Source organism: Leptodactylus fuscus, chromosome 8 (assembly GCF_031893055.1).
Source record: "Leptodactylus fuscus isolate aLepFus1 chromosome 8, aLepFus1.hap2, whole genome shotgun sequence".
Classification (NCBI taxonomy): Eukaryota; Metazoa; Chordata; class Amphibia; order Anura; family Leptodactylidae; genus Leptodactylus; species Leptodactylus fuscus.
The window spans coordinates 96,533,844-96,548,429 of record NC_134272.1 but is presented as its reverse complement, the minus strand read 5'-3'; the positions used below and the strand labels follow the sequence as shown (position 1 = coordinate 96,548,429).

At 47.6% G+C, this 14,586-nt stretch overlaps 1 protein-coding gene across 6 annotated transcripts in view; it reads right to left on the bottom strand.

Annotated features, from left to right (window-relative positions):
* The window catches only part of KALRN (kalirin RhoGEF kinase), a 311,247-nt gene that overhangs the window by 49,758 nt on the left and 246,903 nt on the right, over nt 1-14,586 (bottom strand). For 4 of the 6 annotated variants that reach the window (XM_075284733.1, XM_075284732.1, XM_075284734.1 and 1 more), the window contains exons 37-38: nt 11,893-11,985; nt 4,794-4,924 (exon numbers count right to left, since the gene is read on the bottom strand). In XM_075284733.1, coding sequence (XP_075140834.1) covers nt 4,794-4,924; nt 11,893-11,985 — 224 coding nt within the window. The remainder of the gene's footprint in view (nt 1-4,793; nt 4,925-11,892; nt 11,986-14,586) is intronic. The other 2 variants (XM_075284737.1, XM_075284736.1) reach the window with 1 other exon arrangement.

Sequence of the window (14,586 nt, the reverse complement as noted above, 5' to 3'; positions counted from 1 at the left end):
GGAAGGAGATCGGGACAAGGGCAGGGTGTATATAAGGAAGGAGAGGAGGACAAGGGCAGGGTGTATATAAGGAAGGAGATGAGGACAAGGGCAGGGTGTATATAAGGAAGGAGAAGAGGACAAGGGCAGGATGTATATAAGGAAGGAGATGAGGACAAAGGCAGGATGTATATAAGGAAGGAGATGAGGACAAGGGCAGGATTTATATAAGGAAGGAGAGGAGGACAAGGGCAGGATGTATATAGGGATGGAGATGAGGACAAGGGCAGGATGTATATAAGGAAGGAGATGAGGACAAGGGCAGGGTGTATATAAGGAAGGAGATCAGGACAAGGGCAGGATGTATATAAGGACAAGGGCAGGGTGTATATAAGGAAGGAGATCAGGACAAGGGCAGGGTGTATATAAGGAAGGAGAGGAGGACAAGGGCAGGGTGTATATAAGGAAGGAGATGAGGACAAGGGCAGGGTGTATATAAGGAAGGAGATGAGGACAAGGGCAGGGTGTATATAAGGAAGGAGAGGAGGACAAGGGCAGGGTGTATATAAGGAAGGAGAGGAGGACAAGGGCAGGATGTATATAGGGATGGAGATGAGGACAAGGGCAGGATGTATATAAGGAAGGAGAGGAGGACAAGGGCAGGGTGTATATAAGGAAGGAGAGGAGGACAAGGGCAGGATGTATATAAGGAAGGAGAGGAGGACAAGGGCAGGATGTATATAAGGAAGGAGATCAGGACAAGGGCAGGATGTATATAAGGAAGGGGATGAGGACAAGGGCAGGGTGTATATAAGGAAGGAGATGAGGACAAGGGCAGGATGTATATAAGGAAGGAGATCAGGACAAGGGCAGGATGTATATAAGGAAGGAGAGGAGGACAAGGGCAGGATGTATATAAGGAAGGAGATGAGGACAAGGGCAGGGTGTATATAAGGAAGGAGAGGAGGACAAGGGCAGGATGTATATAAGGAAGGAGATCAGGACAAGGGCAGGGTGTATATAAGGAAGGAGATGAGGACAAAGGCAGGATGTATATAAGGAAGGAGAGGAGGACAAGGGCAGGATGTATATAAGGAAGGAGATGAGGACAAGGGCAGGATGTATATAAGGAAGGAGAGGAGGACAAGGGCAGGATGTATATAAGGAAGGAGATGAGTACAAGGGCAGGATGTATATAAGGAAGGAGAGGAGGACAAGGGCAGGGTGTATATAAGGAAGGAGAGGAGGACAAGGGCAGGGTGTATATAAGGAAGGAGATCAGGACAAGGGCAGGATGTATATAAGGAAGGAGATCAGGACAAGGGCAGGATGTATATAAGGAAGGCGATCAGGACAAGGGCAGGATGTATATAAGGAAGGAGAGGAGGACAAGGGCAGGATGTATATAAGGAAGGAGATCAGGACAAGGGCAGGATGTATATAAGGAAGGGGATGAGGACAAGGGCAGGGTGTATATAAGGAAGGAGATGAGGACAAGGGCAGGATGTATATAAGGAAGGAGATCAGGACAAGGGCAGGATGTATATAAGGAAGGAGAGGAGGACAAGGGCAGGATGTATATAAGGAAGGAGATGAGGACAAGGGCAGGATGTATATAAGGAAGGAGAGGAGTACAAGGGCAGGATGTATATAAGGAAGGAGATCAGGACAAGGGCAGGATGTATATAAGGAAGGAGATCAGGACAAGGGCAGGGTGTATATAAGGAAGGAGATCAGGACAAGGGCAGGATGTATATAAGGAAGGAGATGAGGACAAGGGCAGGATGTATATAAGGAAGGAGAGGAGGACAAGGGCAGGGTGTATATAAGGAAGGAGATGAGGACAAGGGCAGGATGTATATAAGGAAGGAGATGAGGACAAGGGCAGGATGTATATAAGGAAGGAGATCAGGACAAGGGCAGGATGTATATAAGGAAGGAGATCAGGACAAGGGCAGGATGTATATAAGGAAGGAGATCAGGACAAGGGCAGGATGTATATAAGGAAGGAGATCAGGACAAGGGCAGGGTGTATATAAGGAAGGAGATCAGGACAAGGGCAGGGTGTATATAAGGAAGGAGATCAGGACAAGGGCAGGATGTATATAAGGAAGGAGATGAGGACAAGGGCAGGATGTATATAAGGAAGGAGATGAGGACAAGGGCAGGATGTATATAAGGAAGGAGATGAGGACAAGGGCAGGATGTATATAAGGAAGGAGATGAGGACAAGGGCAGGATGTATATAAGGAAGGAGAGGAGGACAAGGGCAGGGTGTATATAAGGAAGGAGATGAGGACAAGGGCAGGGTGTATATAAGGAAGGAGATGAGGACAAGGGCAGGATGTATATAAGGAAGGAGATGAGGACAAGGGCAGGGTGTATATAAGGAAGGAGATGAGGACAAGGGCAGGGTGTATATAAGGAAGGAGATGAGGACAAGGGCAGGATGTATATAAGGAAGGAGATGAGGACAAGGGCAGGATGTATATAAGGAAGGAGAGGAGTACAAGGGCAGGATGTATATAAGGAAGGAGATCAGGACAAGGGCAGGATGTATATAAGGAAGGAGAGGAGGACAAGGGCAGGGTGTATATAAGGAAGGAGAGGAGGACAAGGGCAGGATGTATATAGGGATGGAGATGAGGACAAGGGCAGGATGTATATAAGGAAGGAGAGGAGGACAAGGGCAGGGTGTATATAAGGAAGGAGAGGAGGACAAGGGCAGTTTGTATATAAGGAAGGAGAGGAGTACAAGGGCAGGGTGTATATAAGGAAGGAGATGAGGACAAGGGCAGGATGTATATAAGGATATAAGGAAGGAGAGGAGGACAAGGGCAGGGTGTATATAAGGAAGGAGACGAGGACAAGGGCAGGATGTATATAAGGAAGGAGAAGAGGACAAGGGCAGGATGTATATAAGGAAGGAGATGAGGACAAGGGCAGGGTGTATATAAGGAAGGAGAGGAGTACAAGGGCAGGGTGTATATAAGGAAGGAGAGGAGTACAAGGGCAGGATGTATATAAGGAAGGAGAGGAGGACAAGGGCAGGATGTATATAAGGAAGGAGATCAGGACAAGGGCAGGATGTATATAAGGAAGGAGATGAGGACAAGGGCAGGATGTATATAGGGATGGAGATGAGGACAAGGGCAGGATGTATATAAGGAAGGAGAGGAGTACAAGGGCAGGGTGTATATAAGGAAGGAGAGGAGTACAAGGGCAGTTTGTATATAAGGAAGGAGAGGAGTACAAGGGCAGGGTGTATATAAGGAAGGAGATGAGGACAAGGGCAGGATGTATATAAGGAAGGAGATGAGGACAAGGGCAGGATGTATATAAGGAAGGAGATGAGGACAAGGGCAGGATGTATATAAGGAAGGAGATGAGGACAAGGGCAGGATGTATATAAGGAAGGAGAGGAGGACAAGGGCAGGGTGTATATAAGGAAGGAGATGAGGACAAGGGCAGGGTGTATATAAGGAAGGAGATGAGGACAAGGGCAGGATGTATATAAGGAAGGAGATGAGGACAAGGGCAGGATGTATATAAGGAAGGAGAGGAGTACAAGGGCAGGATGTATATAAGGAAGGAGATGAGGACAAGGGCAGGATGTATATAAGGAAGGAGATGAGGACAAGGGCAGGATGTATATAAGGAAGGAGATGAGGACAAGGGCAGGATGTATATAAGGAAGGAGATGAGGACAAGGGCAGGATGTATATAAGGAAGGAGATGAGGACAAGGGCAGGGTGTATATAAGGAAGGAGATGAGGACAAGGGCAGGATGTATATAAGGAAGGAGATGAGGACAAGGGCAGGATGTATATAAGGAAGGAGAGGAGTACAAGGGCAGGATGTATATAAGGAAGGAGAGGAGGACAAGGGCAGGGTGTATATAAGGAAGGAGAGGAGGACAAGGGCAGGATGTATATAGGGATGGAGATGAGGACAAGGGCAGGATGTATATAAGGAAGGAGAGGAGGACAAGGGCAGGGTGTATATAAGGAAGGAGAGGAGGACAAGGGCAGTTTGTATATAAGGAAGGAGAGGAGTACAAGGGCAGGGTGTATATAAGGAAGGAGATGAGGACAAGGGCAGGATGTATATAAGGATATAAGGAAGGAGAGGAGGACAAGGGCAGGGTGTATATAAGGAAGGAGAGGAGGACAAGGGCAGGATGTATATAAGGAAGGAGATCAGGACAAGGGCAGGATGTATATAAGGAAGGAGATGAGGACAAGGGCAGGGTGTATATAAGGAAGGAGATCAGGACAAGGGCAGGATGTATATAAGGAAGGAGATGAGGACAAGGGCAGGGTGTATATAAGGAAGGAGAGGAGGACAAGGGCAGGGTGTATATAAGGAAGGGGATGAGGACAAGGGCAGGGTGTATATAAGGAAGGAGATCAGGACAAGGGCAGGGTGTATATAAGGAAGGAGATCAGGAGTCGGGCATGTTGTACTAGTGGATTAGGAGTCGGGCACGTTGTGCTAGTGGCTCAGGAGTCGGGCAGGATACAAGGGTGGCAGTATTCCTGTGCAGCTGGTATAACACAGCCTCAGCGCCTTCTCCACACACAATGGCCCCAGTGTCCCGGGAGAGATGTTATTTTTCCTTTCATAGGAGTAGCTTTGTTCCAGTGCAGAAGAATCACAGCGAGACACAAGATTCTGCTGGCACAAGGCCACCCCCGCCTCAATGGAGGCATCTATGTGCAGCCGCCGCTTCCCTGTATAAGTAATGGGGCATGAGGTTGGCAAGGAGGGGTGAAGGGCGGCAGGGATCAGACAGGGGTGCACTGGTCACTTACATTCGCCCCCTCAAAGCTTTTGCTTTCTGCTCCTCCTCGTGGTTCCTGGGGGCGGGTGGTGGGGACATTCCTTCATTGCTGTATCCAGCAGAACTGATCTGAGGGCTTCTATAGGAGCCGCCATCGATGGTCTGCGGAGAGAAGGGGGTGCAGGTTAAGAGGTCATCACGATGGACATGGCAACGGGGGTCTCCAAATATACCTCAAAATCTGCACGCGAATATGTGAGAGGAGACAAGGCTGCAGCAAGCCAGAGCAAATCTGATCTAAAATCAAAAATCCAAACCCACAGATTATCTGGTCTCTGGGCACTACAAGTCCCAGCAAGCTCTGCCTATAAGTAGGTCAGTGATGTAGTGGTACCCTGGTTGTATATAGATGTAGTGTCAGTGATGTAGCAGTGCCCTCCCTGTATATAGATGTAGTGCCGGTGATGTAGTAGTGCCCTGACTGTATATAGATGTAGTGTCAGTGATGTAGTAGTGCCCTGGCTGTATATAGATGTAGTGTCAGTGATGTAGTAGTGCCCTGACTGTATATAGATGTAGTGCCCTGGCTGTATATAGATGTAGTGCCCTCCCTGTATATAGATGTAGTGCCGGTGATGTAGTGGTGCCCTGGCTGTATATAGATGTAGTGCCGGTGATGTAGTAGTGCCCTGGTTGTATATAGATGTAGTGTCAGTGATGTAGTAGTGCCCTGGCTGTATATAGATGTAGTGTCAGTGATGTAGTAGTGCCCTGACTGTATATAGATGTAGTGCCCTGGCTGTATATAGATGTAGTGCCCTCCCTGTATATAGATGTAGTGCCGGTGATGTAGTGGTGCCCTGGCTGTATATAGATGTAGTGCCGGTGATGTAGTAGTGCCCTGGCTGTATATAGATGTAGTGCCCTGGCTGTATATAGATGTAGTGGTGCCCTGACTGTATATAGATGTAGTGTCAGTGATGTAGTGGTGCCCTGGTTGTATATAGATGTAGTGCCCTCCCTGTATATAGATGTAGTGTCAGTGATGTAGTGGTGCCCTGGCTGTATATAGATGTAGTGCCCTCCCTGTATATAGATGTAGTGCCGGTGATGTAGTGGTGCCCTGGCTGTATATAGATGTAGTGCCCTCCCTGTATATAGATGTAGTGTCAGTGATGTAGTAGTGCCCTGGCTGTATATAGATGTAGTGCCGGTGATGTAGTGGTGCCCTGGCTGTATATAGATGTAGTGTCAGTGATGTAGTAGTGCCCTGGCTGTATATAGATGTAGTGCCCTCCCTGTATATAGATGTAGTGCCGGTGATGTAGTAGTGCCCTGGCTGTATATAGATGTAGTGCCCTGACTGTATATAGATGTAGTGCCGGTGATGTAGTAGTGCCCTGGCTGTATATAGATGTAGTGCCCTGACTGTATATAGATGTAGTGCCCTGACTGTATATAGATGTAGTGCCCTGACTGTATATAGATGTAGTGCCGGTGATGTAGTAGTGCCCTGGCTGTATATAGATGTAGTGTCAGTGATGTAGTGGTGCCCTGACTGTATATAGATGTAGTGTCAGTGATGTAGTGGTGCCCTGACTGTATATAGATGTAGTGCCGGTGATGTAGTGGTGCCCTGGCTGTATATAGATGTAGTGCCCTCCCTGTATATAGATGTAGTGCCGGTGATGTAGTGGTGCCCTGACTGTATATAGATGTAGTGTCAGTGATGTAGTAGTGCCCTGGCTGTATATAGATGTAGTGCCCTCCCTGTATATAGATGTAGTGCCGGTGATGTAGTGGTGCCCTGGTTGTATATAGATGTAGTGCCGGTGATGTAGTAGTGCCCTCCCTGTATATAGATGTAGTGTCAGTGATGTAGTGGTGCCCTGGCTGTATATAGATGTAGTGCCCTCCCTGTATATAGATGTAGTGCCGGTGATGTAGTGGTGCCCTGGCTGTATATAGATGTAGTGTCAGTGATGTAGTGGTGCCCTGACTGTATATAGATGTAGTGCCGGTGATGTAGTGCCCTGGTTGTATATAGATGTAGTGCCGGTGATGTAGTGGTGCCCTGACTGTATATAGATGTAGTGCCGGTGATGTAGTGCCCTGGTTGTATATAGATGTAGTGCCGGTGATGTAGTGGTGCCCTGGCTGTATATAGATGTAGTGCCGGTGATGTAGTGGTGCCCTGACTGTATATAGATGTAGTGCCGGTGATGTAGTGCCCTGGTTGTATATAGATGTAGTGCCGGTGATGTAGTGGTGCCCTGGTTGTATATAGATGTAGTGCCCTCCCTGTATATAGATGTAGTGTCAGTGATGTAGTGGTGCCCTGGTTGTATATAGATGTAGTGCCGGTGATGTAGTGGTGCCCTGACTGTATATAGATGTAGTGCCCTGGCTGTATATAGATGTAGTGCCCTCCCTGTATATAGATGTAGTGCCGGTGATGTAGTGGTGCCCTGGCTGTATATAGATGTAGTGCCGGTGATGTAGTAGTGCCCTGGCTGTATATAGATGTAGTGCCAGTGATGTAGTGGTGCCCTGACTGTATATAGATGTAGTGTCAGTGATGTAGTAGTGCCCTGGCTGTATATAGATGTAGTGCCCTGGCTGTATATAGATGTAGTGGTGCCCTGACTGTATATAGATGTAGTGTCAGTGATGTAGTGGTGCCCTGGCTGTATATAGATGTAGTGCCCTCCCTGTATATAGATGTAGTGCCGGTGATGTAGTGGTGCCCTGGCTGTATATAGATGTAGTGCCCGCCCTGTATATAGATGTAGTGTCAGTGATGTAGTGGTGCCCTGGCTGTATATAGATGTAGTGCCGGTGATGTAGTAGTGCCCTGGCTGTATATAGATGTAGTGCCCTGACTGTATATAGATGTAGTGCCGGTGATGTAGTAGTGCCCTGGCTGTATATAGATGTAGTGCCCTGACTGTATATAGATGTAGTGCCCTGACTGTATATAGATGTAGTGCCCTGACTGTATATAGATGTAGTGCCGGTGATGTAGTGGTGCCCTCCCTGTATATAGATGTAGTGTCAGTGATGTAGTGGTGCCCTGGCTGTATATAGATTTAGTGCCCTCCCTGTATATAGATGTAGTGCCGGTGATGTAGTGGTGCCCTGACTGTATATAGATGTAGTGCCCTCCCTGTATATAGATGTAGTGTCAGTGATGTAGTGGTGCCCTGGCTGTATATAGATGTAGTGCCGGTGATGTAGTGGTGCCCTGGCTGTATATAGATGTAGTGCCGGTGATGTAGTGGTGCCCTGGTTGTATATAGATGTAGTGTCAGTGATGTAGTGGTGCCCTGGCTGTATATAGATGTAGTGTCAGTGATGTAGTAGTGCCCTCCCTGTATATAGATGTAGTGCCGGTGATGTAGTGGTGCCCTGGCTGTATATAGATGTAGTGCCGGTGATGTAGTAGTGCCCTGGTTGTATATAGATGTAGTGTCAGTGATGTAGTAGTGCCCTGGCTGTATATAGATGTAGTGTCAGTGATGTAGTAGTGCCCTGACTGTATATAGATGTAGTGCCCTGGCTGTATATAGATGTAGTGCCCTCCCTGTATATAGATGTAGTGCCGGTGATGTAGTGGTGCCCTGGCTGTATATAGATGTAGTGCCGGTGATGTAGTAGTGCCCTGGCTGTATATAGATGTAGTGCCCTGGCTGTATATAGATGTAGTGGTGCCCTGACTGTATATAGATGTAGTGTCAGTGATGTAGTGGTGCCCTGGTTGTATATAGATGTAGTGCCCTCCCTGTATATAGATGTAGTGTCAGTGATGTAGTGGTGCCCTGGCTGTATATAGATGTAGTGCCCTCCCTGTATATAGATGTAGTGCCGGTGATGTAGTGGTGCCCTGGCTGTATATAGATGTAGTGCCCTCCCTGTATATAGATGTAGTGCCGGTGATGTAGTGGTGCCCTGGCTGTATATAGATGTAGTGCCGGTGATGTAGTGGTGCCCTGGCTGTATATAGATGTAGTGTCAGTGATGTAGTAGTGCCCTGGCTGTATATAGATGTAGTGCCCTGACTGTATATAGATGTAGTGCCGGTGATGTAGTAGTGCCCTGGCTGTATATAGATGTAGTGCCCTGACTGTATATAGATGTAGTGCCCTGACTGTATATAGATGTAGTGCCCTGACTGTATATAGATGTAGTGCCGGTGATGTAGTAGTGCCCTGGCTGTATATAGATGTAGTGTCAGTGATGTAGTGGTGCCCTGACTGTATATAGATGTAGTGTCAGTGATGTAGTGGTGCCCTGACTGTATATAGATGTAGTGCCGGTGATGTAGTGGTGCCCTGGCTGTATATAGATGTAGTGCCCTCCCTGTATATAGATGTAGTGCCGGTGATGTAGTGGTGCCCTGACTGTATATAGATGTAGTGTCAGTGATGTAGTAGTGCCCTGGCTGTATATAGATGTAGTGCCCTCCCTGTATATAGATGTAGTGCCGGTGATGTAGTGGTGCCCTGGTTGTATATAGATGTAGTGCCGGTGATGTAGTAGTGCCCTCCCTGTATATAGATGTAGTGTCAGTGATGTAGTGGTGCCCTGGCTGTATATAGATGTAGTGCCCTCCCTGTATATAGATGTAGTGCCGGTGATGTAGTGGTGCCCTGGCTGTATATAGATGTAGTGTCAGTGATGTAGTGGTGCCCTGACTGTATATAGATGTAGTGCCGGTGATGTAGTGCCCTGGTTGTATATAGATGTAGTGCCGGTGATGTAGTGGTGCCCTCCCTGTATATAGATGTAGTGTCAGTGATGTAGTGGTGCCCTGGCTGTATATAGATGTAGTGCCCTCCCTGTATATAGATGTAGTGCCGGTGATGTAGTGGTGCCCTGGCTGTATATAGATGTAGTGCCGGTGATGTAGTGGTGCCCTGACTGTATATAGATGTAGTGCCGGTGATGTAGTGCCCTGGTTGTATATAGATGTAGTGCCGGTGATGTAGTGGTGCCCTGACTGTATATAGATGTAGTGCCCTCCCTGTATATAGATGTAGTGTCAGTGATGTAGTGGTGCCCTGGTTGTATATAGATGTAGTGCCGGTGATGTAGTGGTGCCCTGACTGTATATAGATGTAGTGCCCTCCCTGTATATAGATGTAGTGCCGGTGATGTAGTGGTGCCCTGGCTGTATATAGATGTAGTGCCGGTGATGTAGTAGTGCCCTGGCTGTATATAGATGTAGTGCCAGTGATGTAGTGGTGCCCTGACTGTATATAGATGTAGTGTCAGTGATGTAGTAGTGCCCTGGCTGTATATAGATGTAGTGCCCTGGCTGTATATAGATGTAGTGGTGCCCTGACTGTATATAGATGTAGTGTCAGTGATGTAGTGGTGCCCTGGCTGTATATAGATGTAGTGCCCTCCCTGTATATAGATGTAGTGCCGGTGATGTAGTGGTGCCCTGGCTGTATATAGATGTAGTGCCCGCCCTGTATATAGATGTAGTGTCAGTGATGTAGTGGTGCCCTGGCTGTATATAGATGTAGTGCCGGTGATGTAGTAGTGCCCTGGCTGTATATAGATGTAGTGCCCTGACTGTATATAGATGTAGTGCCGGTGATGTAGTAGTGCCCTGGCTGTATATAGATGTAGTGCCCTGACTGTATATAGATGTAGTGCCCTGACTGTATATAGATGTAGTGCCCTGACTGTATATAGATGTAGTGCCGGTGATGTAGTGGTGCCCTCCCTGTATATAGATGTAGTGTCAGTGATGTAGTGGTGCCCTGGCTGTATATAGATTTAGTGCCCTCCCTGTATATAGATGTAGTGCCGGTGATGTAGTGGTGCCCTGACTGTATATAGATGTAGTGCCCTCCCTGTATATAGATGTAGTGTCAGTGATGTAGTGGTGCCCTGGCTGTATATAGATGTAGTGCCGGTGATGTAGTGGTGCCCTGGCTGTATATAGATGTAGTGCCGGTGATGTAGTGGTGCCCTGGTTGTATATAGATGTAGTGTCAGTGATGTAGTGGTGCCCTGGCTGTATATAGATGTAGTGTCAGTGATGTAGTAGTGCCCTCCCTGTATATAGATGTAGTGCCGGTGATGTAGTGGTGCCCTGACTGTATATAGATGTAGTGCCGGTGATGTAGTGCCCTGGTTGTATATAGATGTAGTGCCGGTGATGTAGTGGTGCCCTGGCTGTATATAGATGTAGTGTCAGTGATGTAGTGGTGCCCTGGCTGTATATAGATGTAGTGCCCTCCCTGTATATAGATGTAGTGCCGGTGATGTAGTGGTGCCCTGGCTGTATATAGATGTAGTGCCGGTGATGTAGTGGTGCCCTGACTGTATATAGATGTAGTGCCGGTGATGTAGTGCCCTGGTTGTATATAGATGTAGTGCCGGTGATGTAGTGGTGCCCTGGTTGTATATAGATGTAGTGCCCTCCCTGTATATAGATGTAGTGTCAGTGATGTAGTGGTGCCCTGGTTGTATATAGATGTAGTGCCGGTGATGTAGTGCCCTGGTTGTATATAGATGTAGTGCCCTCCCTGTATATAGATGTAGTGTCAGTGATGTAGTGGTGCCCTGGTTGTATATAGATGTAGTGCCCTCCCTGTATATAGATGTAGTGTCAGTGATGTAGTGGTGCCCTGGTTGTATATAGATGTAGTGCCGGTGATGTAGTGGTGCCCTGACTGTATATAGATGTAGTGTCAGTGATGTAGTGGTGCCCTGGCTGTATATAGATGTAGTGGTGCCCTGGTTGTATATAGATGTAGTGCCGGTGATGTAGTGGTGCCCTGACTGTATATAGATGTAGTGCCCTCCCTGTATATAGATGTAGTGTCAGTGATGTAGTGGTGCCCTGGCTGTATATAGATGTAGTGCCCTGGTTGTATATAGATGTAGTGCCGGTGATGTAGTGGTGCCCTGACTGTATATAGATGTAGTGCCCTCCCTGTATATAGATGTAGTGTCAGTGATGTAGTGGTGCCCTGGCTGTATATAGATGTAGTGCCCTGGTTGTATATAGATGTAGTGCCGGTGATGTAGTGGTGCCCTGACTGTATATAGATGTAGTGCCCTCCCTGTATATAGATGTAGTGTCAGTGATGTAGTGGTGCCCTGTCACTTACCATCTTGTTCCTGACCAGATTCTCTATGGCACTGACCAGCTCGGCGGCACTGGGCACCTCAGCCGAGCTCTGGCGGGTCACAAGTAGGGAAGGCTGAAAGCCGCAGAGGTGCAAAATGAAAGCGGGTTAGGAGCAGCCGACAGGAGCAGCAGAGGAATCAGCAGGAGCCGCAGGGATTACAGGAAGAGAAAGCAGGGACAAGGTTAGTGAGGAGAGGCGCAGAGGTCACCCCCAAACCACAGACAAGTCACCACAGCCCAACCATACATCTGAGGGCAGACTGCAAGCGAACAACAACTCCCAGCATTCTCTGATCCTTGCCCATTCCACCTACAGCACTATATACAGGGCAGGGGACTGTGCGGTACTTGGCAATTTCTTGGGGTCGCATGTCCCCACTTTTCAGGGTCTCCACAGCATAACAGTATGGCACCGCCCCCTCTGGGGTAAACATACAACAGGGCAGGATAACTGACACAAAGGGCGGCAGAGCAGGAACGTGGCGGCAGAGCAATCTGATTAGATGGGCAGAGCAGTCATTAGATGATAATACAAGGAGCAGCGAGACTCCTACTACATCACCACAGCTTCTTATATACAGGACGTCTCAGTATACAGCCAGAGACCTCAGAGACTCCATCAGTATATAAGTGGTGACCTAGCACTGCTCGTACAGCTGAGGTCTTGTTACACTGCATCAGTGCAGGCAGGCTGAGCACCAAACGGATCTCTCCAATCCTGAACCCCAGACTCACAAAAACACTGTCACAAACCCTCAGCTGTGTGAGGAGGACTGGCAGAAAGCAGAAGCAATAAATACAGCCAAGAATAACACAAAGCAATAAATAAGGAACGCCGGCCATATAACCACCAGGACACCCCCTACTATCTGTTATCAGCCATGTCAGGAGAGGAGAGGCCGACTGTAGGACAGGAGAATACAATCTATTACTATCTGTTATCAGCCATGTCAGGAGAGGAGAGGCCGACTGTAGGACAGGAGAATACAATCTATTACTATCTGTTATCAGCCATGTCAGGAGAGGCCGACTGTATGACAGGAGAATACAATCTATTACTATCTGTTATCAGCCATGTCAGGGGGGAGAGGCCGACTGTAGGACAGGGGAATACAATCTATTACTATCTGTTATCAGCCATGTCAGGAGAGGAGAGGCCGACTGTAGGACAGGGGAATACAATCTATTACTATCTGTTATCAGCCATGTCAGGAGAGGAGAGGCCGACTGTAGGACAGGAGAATACAATCTATTACTATCTGTTATCAGCCATGTCAGGAGAGGAGAGGCCGACTGTAGGACAGGAGAATACAATCTATTACTATCTGTTATCAGCCATGTCAGGAGAGGCTGACTGTAGGACAGGAGAATACAATCTATTACTATCTGTTATCAGCCATGTCAGGAGAGGAGAGGCCGACTGTAGGACAGGAGAATACAATCTATTACTATCTGTTATCAGCCATGTCAGGAGAGGCTGACTGTAGGACAGGAGAATACAATCTATTACTATCTGTTATCAGCCATGTCAGGAGAGGAGAGGCCGACTGTAGGACAGGAGAATACAATCTATTACTATCTGTTATCAGCCATGTCAGGAGAGGAGAGGCCGACTGTAGGACAGGAGAATACAATCTATTACTATCTGTTATCAGCCATGTCAGGAGAGGCCGACTGTAGGACAGGAGAATACAATCTATTACTATCTGTTATCAGCCATGTCAGGAGAGGCCGACTGTAGGACAGGAGAATACAATCTATTACTATCTGTTATCAGCCATGTCAGGGGGGAGAGGCCGACTGTAGGACAGGAGAATACAATCTATTACTATCTGTTATCAGCCATGTCAGGAGAGGAGAGGCCGACTGTAGGACAGGAGAATACAATCTATTACTATCTGTTATCAGCCATGTCAGGAGAGGAGAGGCCGACTGTAGGACAGGGGAATACCATCTATTACTATCTGTTATCAGCCATGTCAGGGGAGGAGAGGCCGACTGTAGGACAGGAGAATACAATCTATTACTATCTGTTATCAGCCATGTCAGGAGAGGAGAGGCCGACTGTAGGACAGGAGAATACAATCTATTACTATCTGTTATCAGCCATGTCAGGAGAGGAGAGGCCGACTGTAGGACGGGAATACAATCTATTACTATCTGTTATCAGCCATGTCAAGAGAGGAGAGGCCGACTGTAGGACGGGAATACAATCTATTACTATCTGTTATCAGCCATGTCAGGAGAGGAGAGGCCGACTGTAGGACAGGAGAATACAATCTATTACTATCTGTTATCAGCCATGTCAGGAAAGGCCAACTGTAGGACAGGAGAATACAATCTATTACTATCTGTTATCAGCCATGTCAGGAGAGGAGAGGCCGACTGTAGGACAGGAGAATACAATCTATTACTATCTGTTATCAGCCATGTCAGGAGAGGAGAGGCCGACTGTAGGACAGGGGAATACAATCTATTACTATCTGTTATCAGCCATGTCAGGAGAGGAGAGGCCGACTGTAGGACAGGGGAATACAATCTATTACTATCTGTTATCAGCCATGTCAGGAGGGGAGAGGCCGACTGTAGGACAGGGGAATACCATCTATTACTATCTGTTATCAGCCATGTCAGGAGAGGAGAGGCCGACTGTAGGACAGGAGAATACAATCTA